Source organism: Acomys russatus, chromosome 1 (genome assembly GCF_903995435.1).
Source record: "Acomys russatus chromosome 1, mAcoRus1.1, whole genome shotgun sequence".
NCBI classification, from domain to species: Eukaryota; Metazoa; Chordata; class Mammalia; order Rodentia; family Muridae; genus Acomys; species Acomys russatus.
In genome coordinates, this window is record NC_067137.1 from 88,555,651 (window position 1) to 88,571,999 (window position 16,349).

Below are 16,349 nucleotides of genomic sequence, written 5' to 3' on the forward strand. Positions count from 1 at the left end.
AGATAACTTTAAAGAGCTTGGCATTTGTCACAGTCTGATCCAGCTGTTAAGCTGCCATAGGTGCACCCCAGAATTGTTTCCTCACAGTTCTAAGGCCCAGAAATCTGGGATGCTTCGTTCCTGCTCTGCAGTTGGCTGCTTCCTGAGCCCCATGCCTTCCTCTGACATGCATACTTCTGGTGTCTCTTCTGCTGTCTATAAGGACACAGTTGTACTGCCTTAGGGCCCGGTCATATGTCCTCACAGAGCCTTAATCACCATGGCCCTGCTCCTCTGATACATTGAGTGCTAGAGCTTCCTCGCTGCAATTGAGGGAGTTGTGGTTCATACCATACGCTTACTCATCTTCAGTCTTTAGAACTGGAGTCATTTGGTGTCTGGATAAAGATGGTGATTATAAATAAAGTTCCTTATCTACGATTTCTTTTATTTGTACCATATTTCTACAGGAGAAATGCTTTTTAAAAAAACATGATATGTTAAAATTTTTAACTTACTATTTAGTTGGTATCCGTTGTAAGTATATGTGCTTCACATTCAGGCAGTGCTCAGTGTCTACCACCTCACTCACAACCCTGCACGTGCACACACGCGCACACACGGAAAGGTCAGCAATGTCGTGCAGTGTAAGGCTCTCAAGAAAGCAGAAGTGGTTTCTAAAGACTGAGTATTAGACCTTTTTGTATTTCAGTGGAAGAGTAAAAGGTTCAGTTCATACCCTCTGCAGCATGTGGTTAACTGTGCCTCAATTCTTTTTGTTTTGTTGTTTATATTTTTCAAGACAGGGTTTCTCTGTGTAGCCTTGGCTGTCCTGTATGTAACTCACTCTGTAGACCACATTGGCCTTGAACTCACAGAGATCTGCCTGCCTCTGCCTCCCGAGTGCTGGGATTACAGGTGTGCACCACTACCTCGCTAGTCTATTCGGTCATTCTTTTGAGAATGACTAAGAAGTAGACTGATGATCAGTCACTTCTAGCATGTTCTATAACACCTGAATGTACAGGCAAATAAAATTATCTGACAATGTTTTTATAAATTAGTAAATGTAACATAAATAAATGTAATATGAATAACCTTTTGTTTGACTTTCAGGGAATCCTGTATCAGCTGTGGTTACCTGCAACCTCTTTGTTGTACCTGCACTGAGAAAGATGCAGGGGATCTTGGATCCTCGGCCAACCATCATCAAAGCCAGGGTAATGTTCCCTAATGGCCAGAAACCAAAATGGAAACCTGATAGCAATCACTCACTGCCAAAAATAGATGCCTAGGATTTTAGACTTATCTCTATCATAAATGTGTTTATATTCTCTCCTTTACGATGAAAAGTAGAAGGGAAAATTTATTTTATTTTCCTTCAACATAAAGAGAGATAGCTCAGAAGTCAAAAGTACTGGCTGTTCTTCCAGAAGACCTAGATTTGATTCGCAGCACCTGCATGGCAGCTTTCACCTGTCTGTAACTCTGTCCCAGAGGATCTGACACACCCTCTGCTGGCTTCTGCTCAGGCAGTGCACACAGATAGCCACAGACATATACAGGAAAAACACCCATACACATAAAAATCCAGAAAGTAAGGCTTCAAACTCGCAGTGGATCATAAGAACAAACCAACAAACAAATCAGCTGGCACCACACACTACACCTGTGTGGAGTAAGAAACGAGAGACTGTTTTACCAGGGAGGGTTGTAGAGTCTGTCACATGAAGAGGAAAAGGCAGGTGTGCTGTTCCATATAAGACAGCTGGTAAGATAGCTTGGTGGGTAAAGGTGTTTGCTAACAAGCCTGACACCCTGACCTCACTCCCTGGGACTCATGTGACTTCCTGAAAGTTGTCCTCTGACCCCCACATGTATGCTGTGCCCCTTGCATGTGCAAATGTACACATACACAGAACATTAAAATGATTTTTAAAAATATAGACCATCAGCAGTCTTATGTTGATATTTTTATTACTGGGGATTTGTGGATGAAAGGCGATAAAAGCATCTCATTTCCCTAAATATCATTTAAAATTAACTAGCCAGGCATAGTGTCCTGTGTGTCAGGTCACCCCTCCCCACAAAAAGAGCACACACATGCACACACACAGTAATCACAATGAGGTCCTACTTGGAATTATTAACAAAGTATGAAACAAAGATGGAGGGAGAGGAAGGAAGAAAGGGGGCAGGAAGGCAGGCCAGCCATAAATGAAAAAGAATTATGATCAGATGAAAAAGTCAAAGTCCTAACAGTGAGGTTTATACAGCTAATGGATTTGTGGAGCAATGGAGAATTTATTATATTCACACTAGCTAATCTGAGGAAGCAGGACGAATCCATATTCTTCTTTTTTTATTAATGTATTCATATTAAATCTCAATTGTTATCCCATCCCTTGTTTCCTCCTGTTCCTCCATCCCTCCCGCTTTTCACCTTATTCCCCTCCCCTGTGTCTGTGACTGAGGGGGGACCTCCTCCCCCTGTATATGCTCATGGGGGTATCAAGTCTCTTGTTGATAGCCTGTTATCATTCCTCTGAGTGCCACGGGCCTCCACATCCAGTGGATGTGGTCAAATATGAGGCACCAGAGTCCGTGTGAAAGAGTCAGACCCCACTCTCCACTCACTTGTGGGAATGTCCTGTCCATTGGCTAGATCGGGGTAGGGGTTCGAAGTTTCTGCACATATTGTCCTTGCTTGGGCAGTAGGTTTTGAGCTGAACCTTGGGCCCAGATCTGCCCGTCACAATGTTTCTTAAAGGTTTCTTGACCCTCTGGATCCTTCTATTTCCCCATTCTCCCTACTTCTCTCACCTAGAGTTCCAATAGGATGTCCTCCACATCTATCCCACTTTCCTGGTAAGTGAGACTTCCATGGGACATGCCCCTTGGGCTAGTGTCCAGTATGAGTGAGTATATTACCATTTGAGTCTTTCTGCTTCTGGGTTAACTCACTCATTATGCTCCTTTCTAGTTCCATCCATTTGTCCACAAATTTCGGGAATTCCTTGTTTTTACTAGCTGAATAGTATTCCATAGTGTAAATGTACCACAGTTTCTTTATCCATTCTTCTACTGATGGACACCTAGGCTTGTTTCCAGGTTCTGGCTATTATGAATAAGGCCGCTATGAACATGGTTGAGCACATGTCCTTGTTGTGTGCTGGAGCATCTTCTGGGTATATTCCAAGGAGTGGAATAGCTGGGTCTTGAGGAAGCCTTATTCCCAGTTTTCTGAGATTGCGCCAAATAGATTTCCAAAGCGGTTGTACAAGTTTGTAGTCCCACCAGCAATGAAGGAGTGTTCCTCTCTCTCCACATCCTCGCCAGCCATGTGGTATCACTTGAATGTTTGATCTTAGCCATTCTGATGGGTGTAAGATGGAATCTCAGAGTTGTTTTGATTTGCATTTCCTATATTGTTCTAAGAGACACATGCTTATCCAACACTCCACAGCTCTTAGGAGTCCTTACATGTTTTTCTCATTTTAACAATCAGCATCTTTTCCTTAAAACTGGCTATAAGCAGCCTTGTTTGTTCTTGAAACTTAGCACCGGAGGAAAGAGAAAGAGAGAGAGAGACAGAGACAGAGATATTAAGAGAGAAGCACAAAATAATTTAGGAGCAATGGGAAGCTATGTGCTAGCAAAGAAAGCAACATGAAAGACCTATTCCATGTATATATCAGAAATAGTTCTGTAAGTGGGAAGGTGAATAGTGCACATCACATTAAATCAAATGATTGCTGGGTAGATGGGTATTGAATTTGCTTGTTAGATCTACTTCCTTCCAATATTAAAATATTGCCTCGATTTCCCATTTCATAGGTCCAGGGTCCTTAAAAACCCATAGACTTTTTTATCTGTCCTTTCCCCCATTATGAACACTGGCTTCTTAGCATACTTTCTTCTTTACCATAGCAACCAGCCCGTGGACTTCCTGTATTAAAAACAAGACGGAATGACAGCAATAGGAGAATGATAAGGATAGCAGTCTATCCAGACTTAGTATGTTCTGTGTAGTTCAGAGATGATCAGGTGACAACATTTTTTTATCCCTCTTCATGCCGTATTATCATGTGATGTAAAACTGGACCCTCGCCCAGAATACCACCGGTGTATACTGACTTGGCATCACCAAGAACCACTGCCCTGGGCCAGAGTACAGGTCAGTCATTCACGCCCACACCCACAGGGATTCCTGGGCGCCTGTTCTAAATAACAAACCACAACAACAGCTGTGCCAGTCGTGTCTTTCCCTTGTTGATAACGAAATGAATAATTGTTATGTGCTCTCTTTTTTTTAAAAGGTTTGATGAATTATTCGTAAACATGAAACCATATTTTCTAGATAAACATTTGAAAAATAGAATTACAGATTTTGATCCATTAGTTCAAGCAGCTCTCTGAACATGACCGGTGGGTAGGAAAGAAGAACACATAGCTGTGTTACCTCCTGGAGATAGCCAAACATAATATGATCTTTTTGGATCCTGCTGTACTCAAGGCATGGTAAATTTTAAGGACACTGAAAGCTGTGTTGATATCAGAGCTCTAGCTCTGAAGTGTAGCACTCTCCACAACTTTTCTAGTCATATTTTGCCCAAGGTTTGATTCAACACAAAAACTGTGTTACCTACTAACAAAAGATGTGTATCAGCTAACAGTGAATCCATATGTGAGCCTTGTCATCACAGAGTTCTGCTTGCAAGTTGGCCAACAGCCTAGTTGCAAGACACTAGGCAGTGTGCCTCAGAACGTTTGCATCTCTTAAGAGTTAAATAAGAGAGTTCATAAGATGACTCGTAGTCTGTTTGGACCTGTTATTTCTATCCTTAAGTTTTTAAGGGCTTTATTTTTATACAAATATAAATTCACCCTGAAGTGAGGATTTCTGTGCCAATTTGTGTGATGCTATTAAACCCTATTTTAGTTTTTTTTTTTTAAATATCTAATATTTGTTTTTAAAGTTTTGAGGAGAAGGTGAGGATGTAGGACATACATCTCACCGGGAAAAGGTACTGGGAAGATTGGTCGTCTCTCTCCCTCCCTCTTGGAGCCCTGCACTTCCATTTGCTGGCCTCTCCACATGTACTTCTGATGCCTGTGCTGCAGTAATGAGAGTATTTCATTCCAGGTAATCAGATGAGCAGCCGTCTGATGAGCATGCGCAGCGCCAATGGATTGCTGATGCTACCTCCAAAGACAGAGCAGTATGTGGAGCTCCACAAGGGCGAGGTGGTGGACGTCATGGTCATTGGGCGGCTATGATGGTGGCCAACAGGAGAAAGCTTTGATGCATGTCCACATATCATTGACTGTATCCTGTAATATGCAACGGCACAGCTAGTTTTTCTGATCTGGATAAAAGTTGATCTGTATAGTCAACACCTTGAACTATATTTCAAATGAATTTAAATACCTTTTAAAGAAAAAAAAAACACCTAAGAATAAATCTTAACAGACAACTCTATTCTGATTATATCAAAGCAAAATTTTCCTTTCTTGCAAATTGCTTTGTGTGTTCAATGCTAGGTCTGATAGCGATAGCTTTTAGTAGACAGCGGTAGGTGCCTGCAGAACTTGTGTTTTTCTCATCTTTAAATACAACTACTTATGCTCTTAATCAAGGCTGTCTGCTTATTTATACTAGTGTAGGCAACACTTGGATTTCCCTTCTTAGTATGCTTCATAACTGCTTTACAGAGAGCTTTTGCTTGTTCTTTATCATGTATCTCGTGTTTATGTGCACCGTGCCAAAAGAGGAGTGACTGCGCGGAGGCCCTGCCCTGCCGCAAGAACCATCCCTGCCGAGCACCCAGGGACGTTCTCACCCTAGCAGCCTCATGGCACAGTACTTGCAGGCAGTAACTGGATACCTTTTATTTGAACAAACAAACTGGGGGAAAATGCTTCCTTAAGTGCTGACAGCCTTTTTAACCAACACATTTAAAATTGTACAGAACAAAACAAAATCAAAGACTGATCTTGTACAGATATTAGTGTTACCAGCATTCATGTGGAAATCAAGAACAAAACAAAATAATGTTAAACAACTCTGTACCATAACATTTTCTGTAATGATACTGAAACTTAATGAATAAAAAAAATCCTTGATCATTATTTAAAAATGTATTGTGCAGCCTTGTTATTTAGAAAGAGAAGATTGACTGGGCATGGTGGCGCAAACCTATAATCCCAGCATTCAGGAAGGCAGAGGCAGGCAGATCTCTGTGAATTGGAGGCCAGCCTGGTCTGCAAAGTGAGTCCAAGACAGCCAAGGCTACACAGAGAGACCCTGTCTCAGAGGGAGAGGGAAAGGGAGAGAGGACTGTTGTTCCATTCTGCCTGAAGTCTGTGCAAGTGAGAATACTTAAGATGGCCTGCCAAGGCTCACAGTATGAGAGACTGAAGTTGAAATGTGACCTGATACGATGCTGAGCTGTAGTGTTTAGAATAAGATAGTAATAGGGCATGCTGTTAAGCAGGGAACTGCCCACCTTCTGGTCTTACTGATGATAGCTAGATAAACAGTAAGCTTAGCTAGAGGGAAGATACTTTGTTAATTAGAAAAAAACGTTAATTTAGGTACCAACTTTGGATATGTACAATTCTTTGAAGTGAAGGGAAAAATAAGTTATGAACCAGAAAACTGCAGATGAGTGCCTGGAGTTTGAAGACGTGGTTTTGTCTGTTTTGTTTCATCAGGCAGTATCTCACTATTATATAGCCCTGGTTGTCCTCTGCCACCCAAGTGATGGGATTGAAGGTGTGTGCCACCACAGCTGACATTAGAAGATTTTAAAATAATGTTTGAAAGAAAAGGAAATATGAAGGCTTTTTGCTGCATTTTTGAAAGCATACTCTTGCGATATTTCTTTTAATAAAGACTTGGAGATTTTTTTCAAATCATGTTAACAGAAGTACACTATGTTCTGTAGTATATTCTTAGTAAATCAGACTAAGAAACAAAGTAACAGATCACAATGTCAAAGGTGAGAAAAACTTGTACTTTTAATGTCATTTGATATTTTCAGGGTTAAATTTAAATGTTCTATTAAGTTTTTCTTCTGTATTTACCATTGAAGAAAAGATGAATTAATAGAGGTTCAATGAAAACACATAGTTCTTTATATTCATTAAAAAAATAAGCATCTACTAACTATCTATTGGGTATAAAATATACTATAGTATTACTGCTACTCCCAGAAACAAATAGAATGAAATAGCTGTAACTGTACTCCATCAGGGAGAAAATAAACACTGTGCAAGGAAGGATAGTTGTATTTCAAGTCTGCAACTGTGACAACTGCCGTACTACACTCTTAAAGGGTTAAAGAGCTCCAGAGTCTACTCAGAGCCCCAAGTCCTTGGAATGTATGCATATAGAGGCCCCACACATGTAGCACATATGTGCAGTGAAACATCCAGTAGCACTAACTGTATGCCACACATTGTTCAGAGAACTTTCTGTTTATTTTCACAACACCCTTGTGGCTCCTATTATTACAGATAGAGAAACCATGGCAGAAATATATCCATAGTCACATAGCTAGTGCAGACAAAGAACAAGTTTCAAACTTGCAGCCATGCTCCAGAGCCCACAAAACTATGGGATCAGAAGGTTGATATGAGATCTGGGGGAGAAAGCAGTATCTTTAAGACTCCAGCTGTAGAGTTCTTGGATACCAAGTAAGGGCATCTGGATTTATTCTAGGGACAAGACTTCTTGATCAAGGGTGTATGATCAGAGCTGCACTTTTATGACTAACACTATGGAAATTTCAAGAAGATATGGTTAAACTAGAGGGAAGTGGAAGGCACCAGTTCAGAAAAGAATGAGGCTGTGCTGTCTAGAGAGGCTGATAAGGAAGAAAGACAGGTAAAGTCACTGCTGAGGAGAAAAGTGGGAAGAATGTATAACTCATAGAATCTCAGGAAGTGAGAAATGAACCCAAGGCTTCAGTCAGAAATGTTAGACAACTCATGAGAAAAATCAGAAAAGGTCATTTTGTGGAGGAGCATATAGAAGTTCTGGTTAGAAGTTAAAAAATGTTCTGACTAGATACAGAGCTCATTCACATAAATGACCCAAGAGGGTGGATTAACAATAACACAAGGCCTCAGGGTACGGAGGAAGACTGGAATGCAGAATATTTGTAGAAAACAGAGACGAAAGTGCAGTATCTCTCAAGGAAAGAGGTCTGACTGCCAGACACACAAATAACAAGAATGAAGTCCCAAGAACATGAATGAAATTGAAAAAAGAATGTTTATTAACTATGAGTTGTAAGAGTAAGATTTCAATAGTGACAATGAAACAAAACTCATATTAAAAAATAGAAACTGAATGGAAATGCTATGGTGTGAACCTACGTGTGAGAAGACATGTTATTTCAAACTAGGGGCAATGTGAAAGCAGGCTTTGAATAAGGCGAAAACAACAGCTGTGGGCATATAAAAATTTAACAGATTTCTAAATGATGATATACAGGCTGAGTTTAAGGACCCCAGTAGCCCAATAAACCTGAGAAAGAAAAGATTTTCCTTTCAGAATTTAGAAAGTGGGGAAGAAAAGACATTTGGCATGGCTACAGGGAAGTTTAAAAGTTATTTATTGGTGAAATGGTTCTACTTTAATCTGTGTAATCTATTAATCAGTGTCATTTAATTTACTCACATTAATTGACCAAAACTATTAACAAGTTAAGATATATACCGTATTCAAGTTTTCTTTGTACTCAAAGCTTAAATAAGACTAGATGGTTCTTTCAGAGTCTTAGAGCTGTACAGACATTAACCAGATTGGGGGGTGCTATGCTCTGGTTTTGTGAACCATATCACACAATGAAAAATAGAACATAAACAGATTGTTTTCCAAGTAACTGTTGTTAAGTGATGTTGCAAGTAGGCTCTTTGGATGACTTCCATTTTTAAAATTCTTGGCTAACAAACAAAACTTTGCAGCTCTAACCAATTACCAACTCATGATCTTCAAGGAACCAAACCAAGGTAAGCATTCTCCCCCTCAGAGAGAGCAGAACAGCATGACCATATAGAATCAAAGCAGATTGTTCCCAGTTATTCTACTGAGATCGTTCTAGAACTATTGTACTCTAACATGCTTATCTGTAACTACTGTGCTTGACTCTCTTGAGAGAATTACATTGCTACAGATTCCACTGATAGGTAAAAAAAAAAAAAATTGCTCAATTATAGCCTTTTTTCTTTGTTTTCCTTTATCTTTGTTTTTTCTCCTTGTTTTGCTATGTAGTCTTGGCTGGTTGGGAACTTGGTATTAGACCAGGCTGACCTTAGGTTTTTAGTAACGCTCCTGCCTCTGCTTTCTGAGCACTAGGATTACAAGTGTGTGCCACCATACCTGTCTCATGCATTTAGTCTTTTATAATAAATAAGTTCATTAAGATACATCTGCTAAGTTCATACAAGATAGCAGGCTCCATGGTAGGCACCAATGCTCTGAGGATTAATGAGACCTTCCTGGTAACCAGTAACAGGCAAAGAATGAGATAGGGGGAAAAAAATAAGTATAGACAATGTAATGGTTCATTAAAAGAATGAGTAGAATCCTAAGTCAGGCTCTATAGTACAGTCAAAAACGCTATGGTTGGGGGTAGCTACAAGAGAGAACATAAAGCTGGGCGTGGTGGTGCACGCCTTTAATCCCAGCACTCAGGACGAAGAGGCAGGCAGATCGCTGTGAGTTCGAGGCCAGCCTGGTCTACAAAGTGAGTCCAGGATGGCCAAGGCTACACAGAGAAACCTTGTCTCGAAAAAAAAAAAAGAGAGAGAGAGAGAGAGAACATAAAGTGAGCAGATCTAGAAATTCAGACTCTTTGGAACAGGGTTCAGTAGTCCAGGGTTTGGAGAATGCAGGAAGTTAGAACAAAATAAAATCTAGGAAACAGCACAAGCCATTGCCGTTGTCAAGGTGACTGACAGAAACAAGGCAACAGGAAGGAGCACAAGTCCCTTCTCCCTCCTACTGATTCCCCCCTTCTCCCTCCTACTCATTCCCCAGCTCCCTCTAATCCAATGCAGCCTGTTGTGGAGCCTAACAAAGCCAGCTGGGTGGAGAAAGCAATGCGCTTCTCAGAGAGCGCCAGCATAGCGCTGGACAGGGAGAGGGACACAGAGAGAGACAGCGTTGTTCACGTAGTGACAGATAACGAATTCTTCAAACAGGTGACATTTGAGCTGATTTCTGAAAAATGAAAATAAGCCCAATGTGACAAGTTGTAGGGGAGGGAGTCACTTCAGACAGGAAAGGACCAAAGGAATGCAACTTCAGGAAGGAAACCCTCAGTGTGAAGACTGGGGTTTGGTACCCAATGCCCTCTGCCTGGAGCACTTATCACCTAGAGCACCTGAGGGTCCTGGCAGTTTAAGAAAGAAAACAGTCAGTAAACACCAGCAACGCAAGGCATCATGCCAACAGTGCATTCTACCTCCCGTACACACTCTTCTGCTCATATTTTGTCCCCTAGTTAAGGGCACCAACATGAACCCAGTATCGCAGAGCTGAAACTTTAGTCATCTTCTTTCTCAGCCCCCACACAGTGAGTCACCAAATTCTGACTCTATTCACAGTTCGCAAATTAACCACCTCCTTTTCTTTCCCTTCACCACTGCCTTAGTCTCAGCCTGCAGAATTGCTCTCCCCAAATCTTTCCTTTACATTGCTGTTGGAGTCACCAAACCAGACTGTAAATCTCCCTATATAGACCTCCTTACTGGAAAGCCACTACAACTAATGACCCCAGGGCCCAGTTAGAGCATCCAAACCTCCCCACAACACTTCTCCAACTTCAGGTTTTCCTCCCCTCTGATACACCAGACTATTTTGCAAGCAGTTGCTCTTTCAAATCCTATCACTTGATGCCTCCTGCCTTTGTCCAGAATGACTCTTACTCTTTCAGTATTTCTTGTGGGAATTTAGAGGTGTGGCTCACTGAAAGAGCACACGGCCTTGGGTATGTTCTGCATCACAAGAAAAGAAAATAAGGAAAGCAAAATGAAATAAGCGAGCTTTAACTTAGGCATTACCTCTTCCAGGGAACATCCCTAAAGCCTCACATTGAACACAGTGTCCCTCCCCCATGTTCCCAGAGTCCTTCAAGCACCCTTCTATTGCTGCATCACACTGAGTCAGTCTGTTCACTGGCCACTTTCGATGACAAGTTCTCTTAGGGCAGATTCTGCTCGCCTGGGTAGCCCAGCATGGTGCCTTCAGTCGCAGGTACTCAGCACTGAACAGGCCAGCAGAACTGGTGTTGTACAGCTTCACCAAGGAGCCAGCGTGAAGAAAGGGCAAAGGCAGAGAACTAACAAGTCATGCATCTTTCCTTGACCAGATGCTCCCAATCCAGACTTATACAGAGTCATAAATATGTTCTGTGCATGTTAAAAGCATTCATATCTAAAAGGTAACTATTCATACCATTAATTCATATTTTTCTCTTTACATGTTTTAACTTTATAATATATCAGAAACCTCAGAAAAATGAAAATAGTAGCAAAGGACTTCACCCAGCTGCTTCTGCAGTAATATCATCATCAATGAGGAAATCAGATTTACGCAAAAACATCTCCTGAACAGGAACATGGGTAAGTGGTGATCATGAGATATATATGCTATGTGAGGAACGGGTGGCATACTCAAGCTATGAACAAAGGAAAAATTGTCCATCAGAGCCAGGCATGGCAGCACATTCCTGTAATCCTAACACTCTAGAGGCGGAGGCAACAAACTGCTCTAAGTTTGAAGCCAACCAGGACTCCACTGAAAAAATAAATCTATCCATATGAATATGGCACTCAGCATTAAAAAAGTGCAACAGAACATCTGAGGCAAAAAAAAAAAAAAAAATCAGAGCACCTGCTTGGGCCTACACAGTCTGCTTTTTTCCCCCTACAAACTACCAGTTGGATGTAATCACTGTTCCCAGAGCCTGTGCCATTACACATTCTAGCTAGGCATGGCCCTCAGCTCTGCTTCTGGGTAGGTATCCTAATACCTTTCCTATGGAGTACCAACACACCCACACCTGGTCTCCAAAGCCAGTTATGGCTCTCATCATAGGATCAGACACCAAGGTAGTGGCCCCTCTCTTAGCCCATGTATTCAGCCAGCATCCCTCTGTGTGGTACATCCTCACTAGCAGCAAGTGCCAAGACTTGTCCCCAGCTCACGACCAAAACATTAAAGTATAATTGGATGCAGAGAATCTCATAAACACAGAGGGCAAAGATGGGGGATTGGCATATATTTACTCACTCATCCAACAGCTACTGAGTGGCCACCCAGCATGTGTCCAGAATACAACAACATGGAGATATGAAAGCAGTCAGGCTGGATACCAGGTCCTCGGCTGCTTCTAAGCACTGTTGCCTTGTGGGAATGTTACCTTTGTGAGAAGCTTTGGAGTTTTGTTTTTCTTGGTTTTGCTTTGGTGGACATGGGAGGGAGTTGTTTGGTTTTTAGACAAGATCTTACTCTATAGTACAGGCTGGCCTCAAACTTACTGTGTATCCTAGGCCTGCTTTAAACTCATTGAAATGCTCCTGCCTCTGCCTTGTAAGTACTAATTACAGGTATGAGCCACCATGCACAACTTGAAGTTTTTCCTCACAGAGGCTCAAAATGCCTTTGGGGTTTCTAAAAACAGGAATATCGGGCAATTGAATGACACATTACCAAATGAGTGATAAATGTCTTTGCCATTTGTATTATTTCTTTTCCAGTCACATTATCAGGATGGCTTTTCGCCTTTAAAAAAAAAGCCCTGAAAACTTCAGAGAGCCCCAGAACTTCCATCTGCCACTATCTGAGCTGCTCAGGAATGCTGGCACCGGTCATCAGGGGCTGCTCCTTCCAGTGCCCTTCTTACTTCAGTGCTATGTCAGCACATTGTGATGCAGGCGCCACAGAACAATGCCAGACAGCCTTTCACTGAGTGCCCAACTGCCTGCCCAGTACACAGAAACACCTCTGCTAAAGAAATGTGAAAAGAAAAGCAGAAACGTGCTATTTGGAAGCAATCCTCCTGTTCGACATCCAGGAGGTTTCCAGAGATCGACTTCGGCAGCTTCTACGTAAGTTTCTGTCAGTTACGCAGCCTGGATACGAGCCTGAGGAAGAGGGGAATGGACAGTCTGGTTGGCACTGGCTGTCTGTGGCTAGAGTCTTTCCATCTTCTTCTTCCCCACTGCTTTCATATGCTTTACCTCAACTAGAACATCTGGTGACTGGGCTTCGGTTACTTAGAATTGATCTCACTGGGCCTGTGGAGATGGTTCAGTGGCTACGGTAGGGTAGGACCTGAGTTCAGTCTCTGGAGCCTGCGTCTAAAGATGGATGTAGCAATGCCTGCTTATAATCCTAGCGCTGGGAAGCTGAAAGTACTTGGGGTCTAGGGCTCCCTGGCCAGCAGCTCACCTGCGTGGCAAATTCTGGGCCAGTGAGAGACTTTCCCCATCCCCAAAAATGTAGACATTTGAAGAACAACACTCAAAATTGTCCTCTGACCTTCACACACACACACACACACACACACACACACACACACACACACACAATGTACATGCTTGCATGTGAACTTGTATACAAATGAACACACACACACCCTCATTGACAGTTTAAATTTCAAATGAAAGTATGCTTTCTGGGTTGCTTGTAGATTTGAGGGGGTTTTCTTTGTTTGTTTGTTTGTTTGTTTGTTTTTTATTACTAATCCAATTTTCTCCATTGGTGACTGGGAATAGAATAGAATAAGTTCATTAGAAGAGTAATTTGAAATTATTCAAGTGGAGAGGAGATCCAGAATACAGGGTCTGGTGTTCAAAGCTGAAAAGCTGAGGTGGGGAGCACCATCAAGAAAAGGCAAGGAGGCTACCATAGTCAGGACTCAGAGCTGCAACCAAAATGGCAAACTAGAACTGTGGTGGTCCTGGCCTAACAGTATGCCTAGTGATGTGCTAAAAATGACAGGCTGAGTTTGCTGATGCACATATAGTCCCAGCTACTCATGAGGCTGGAGTGTGGGGGTCAAGAGTTCAAGGCCATCAGGTATCCTCAAGAAAAGCTTTAATGAGTGACAGGCAAAGGCTACCATTTAAAAGCTATTATGTAACTAAATACAAGTAATAACACAATAAAAAGAAAAGCCACAGGAAAATATGGGTGTCAAGTCTATAGAATTCTTTCAACTTTGCTATGTTTGAAAATTATTTTTAAATATTGGAGGGGAAAGATCACGCTGGGAATGGTGAGTAGTGTTTACAGACAACATTAGATGTGTTTGGGCATCTTCCTGTATTAGTCAGAAAACCCAACCAAAACACATCTACACTGGTTCCTGGGCCTTTCACACAATTCCTCTCTGTTGTCCCCTTACCACCCAAGTGGCTACACTTCCAAAGGGTCCAGATGAGTGTGTTTCCTCCTGGGAGAACAGCATCAGCACAGCACATCTGTGTTGGTACTGTCCTTAGCCCTTCCGGGCCTTGGTCATCCTCGACAACAAGTCTTCAGATGACAAAGCTGAAGCAACTCCATCCTGGCCACTGCCAACACACACTGATCGCCCTGTGGGCTTGCTGTCCCAGTTACATGGCTGGCAGTGGTTTCTGCCCTGTGATTGGACAGAGCATGGAGCCTCCCTTACTAAAGATATCCAACGATGATGAAAGTGGCACTAAAGTTCAAGGGAAGTACAGCCTGATGAGCAGAGCTGCTGAAGGGATCCGTCTCCACTCAACTGGAACTGGACAACAGAAATGTGAGAGGGAAGCACTGGGTAAGAGAAAGAGCAAAGACAGGAGAGGATCTGCTAGTGACAGAGGAGCTAGAGATTGGATTTCTATAAGATGCTGCAGTGCTGCAGATGGCCTGACCTGCAATAGTGCTCTGCTTCTTGCCTGTTTAATGCAATGCACAGAGCATTAGGTAGGCCTAGAAAAAGCCATACATTTTTGGGGAGATATGAACTGTAATTCAGAAAATTCTGTTGTGTTTTGGTTGTAGTTAGGGGGTTGGGGTTTTATTTGTTTGTTTGTTTTTGTTTTTGAGACAGTTTCAGGTAGCCCAAGGCTGACCTCAAACTTATATGGTTGAGAACATTACATCCCTGATTCTCTGCCTTCCAAGACCTGTGGTTACAGGTGTGTTTCAGGTGTGCACTACCACACACAGTACACATGACTCCAGAAGAACAAAGTAATCTGCACATCCATGAAGCGCACACAGTGAAGCACACCAGTTACCGGCTCTGCTCCTCTGTTTTAATTACACATTACTTAACACGAAGGTATTGAAATTACATTACATATGCATTACTCAGTGATGACCGTGGCTAAACTAATATTCATGCTTATTTTTGTTTTATATTCTAGATTTCACCATCTTTAATGTCAATAAAATGATACTTTTGAACTCTCACAATTTATTTAAATAAGGTTTATTTTGTTGTTTTAAATATGTATGTGAAATCCAAATGCTTGGCCCACTATGAAAATAATGCACATTTTACTGATCACAGCTCTCTGTTCCACCTTGTCAACAGAAAGACCATGGTCACCCCCTCACTCTGGCAGGCTACAGCCACAGATGATGTACCACCACCATGGAGGCACAGTTCATAGTTTGCATCTACAATTATTAAAACTATATCCATAGATAATGAAGAAATTTTTCTAAATTAGGTTATAGTGATTGTTACAAGAATGTAAATATACTAAAAGCCATTGCGTTTGTAACCTTTAAGGGAACTGGATGGGATTTCTCACTAAAGCCATTTTAAAACTGATGCAAGCTGGACACAGTGGTGTGTCTTTTTCAGCCCTCAGGAACCTTAGGCAGAAACCAAGTTCAGGAGATTAGCAATGTAGTGAAAGCATCACTCAAAAGTGACAACAAAATGATCTAGAGATAAAAACTATTCTGAAAACAAAACTGTCATTAGCATTTAATCTCACACAATTTAGAACTATTCTGGAGTCCAAGCTGGCGAAATATTCTTGTTCCCTCTACATCCGTCTCAGTGGTGCTAGGATTACACCACCACGTCCAACTGCAAAACAAAAATGAATAGCACTTGATAAGTGCTATTAATTGGCTAAGCGGCCAGGGTTCTCTTGTAAGGTAACCCCACCTCAAGGAAACAGAACAGAATACAGAAAATTTATGGGACTATAACTCTGAACCCATCCATTCTTTTTAATGGAAAATTACTTTTAGTCATCAGTTTAAAAACTATGCACCATTTGTTGGGTATATCTACAATGGATTGTGATGCTTCTAAACAGCCCTACACTGTAATTCATAACTGCCACTTTTAATG

At 41.7% G+C, this 16,349-nt stretch overlaps 1 protein-coding gene across 23 annotated transcripts in view; it reads left to right on the forward strand.

The window, feature by feature from the left end:
• Positions 1–16,349, forward strand: part of Gphn (gephyrin) — a 433,952-nt gene that overhangs the window by 392,540 nt on the left and 25,063 nt on the right. For 11 of the 23 annotated variants that reach the window (XM_051147978.1, XM_051148083.1, XM_051148134.1 and 8 more), the window contains one exon: positions 1,096–1,199. The exons of the other annotated variants lie outside the window; for them this stretch is intronic. In XM_051147978.1, coding sequence (XP_051003935.1) covers positions 1,096–1,199 — 104 coding nt within the window. The remainder of the gene's footprint in view (positions 1–1,095; positions 1,200–16,349) is intronic. 23 annotated transcript variants of the gene reach the window in all.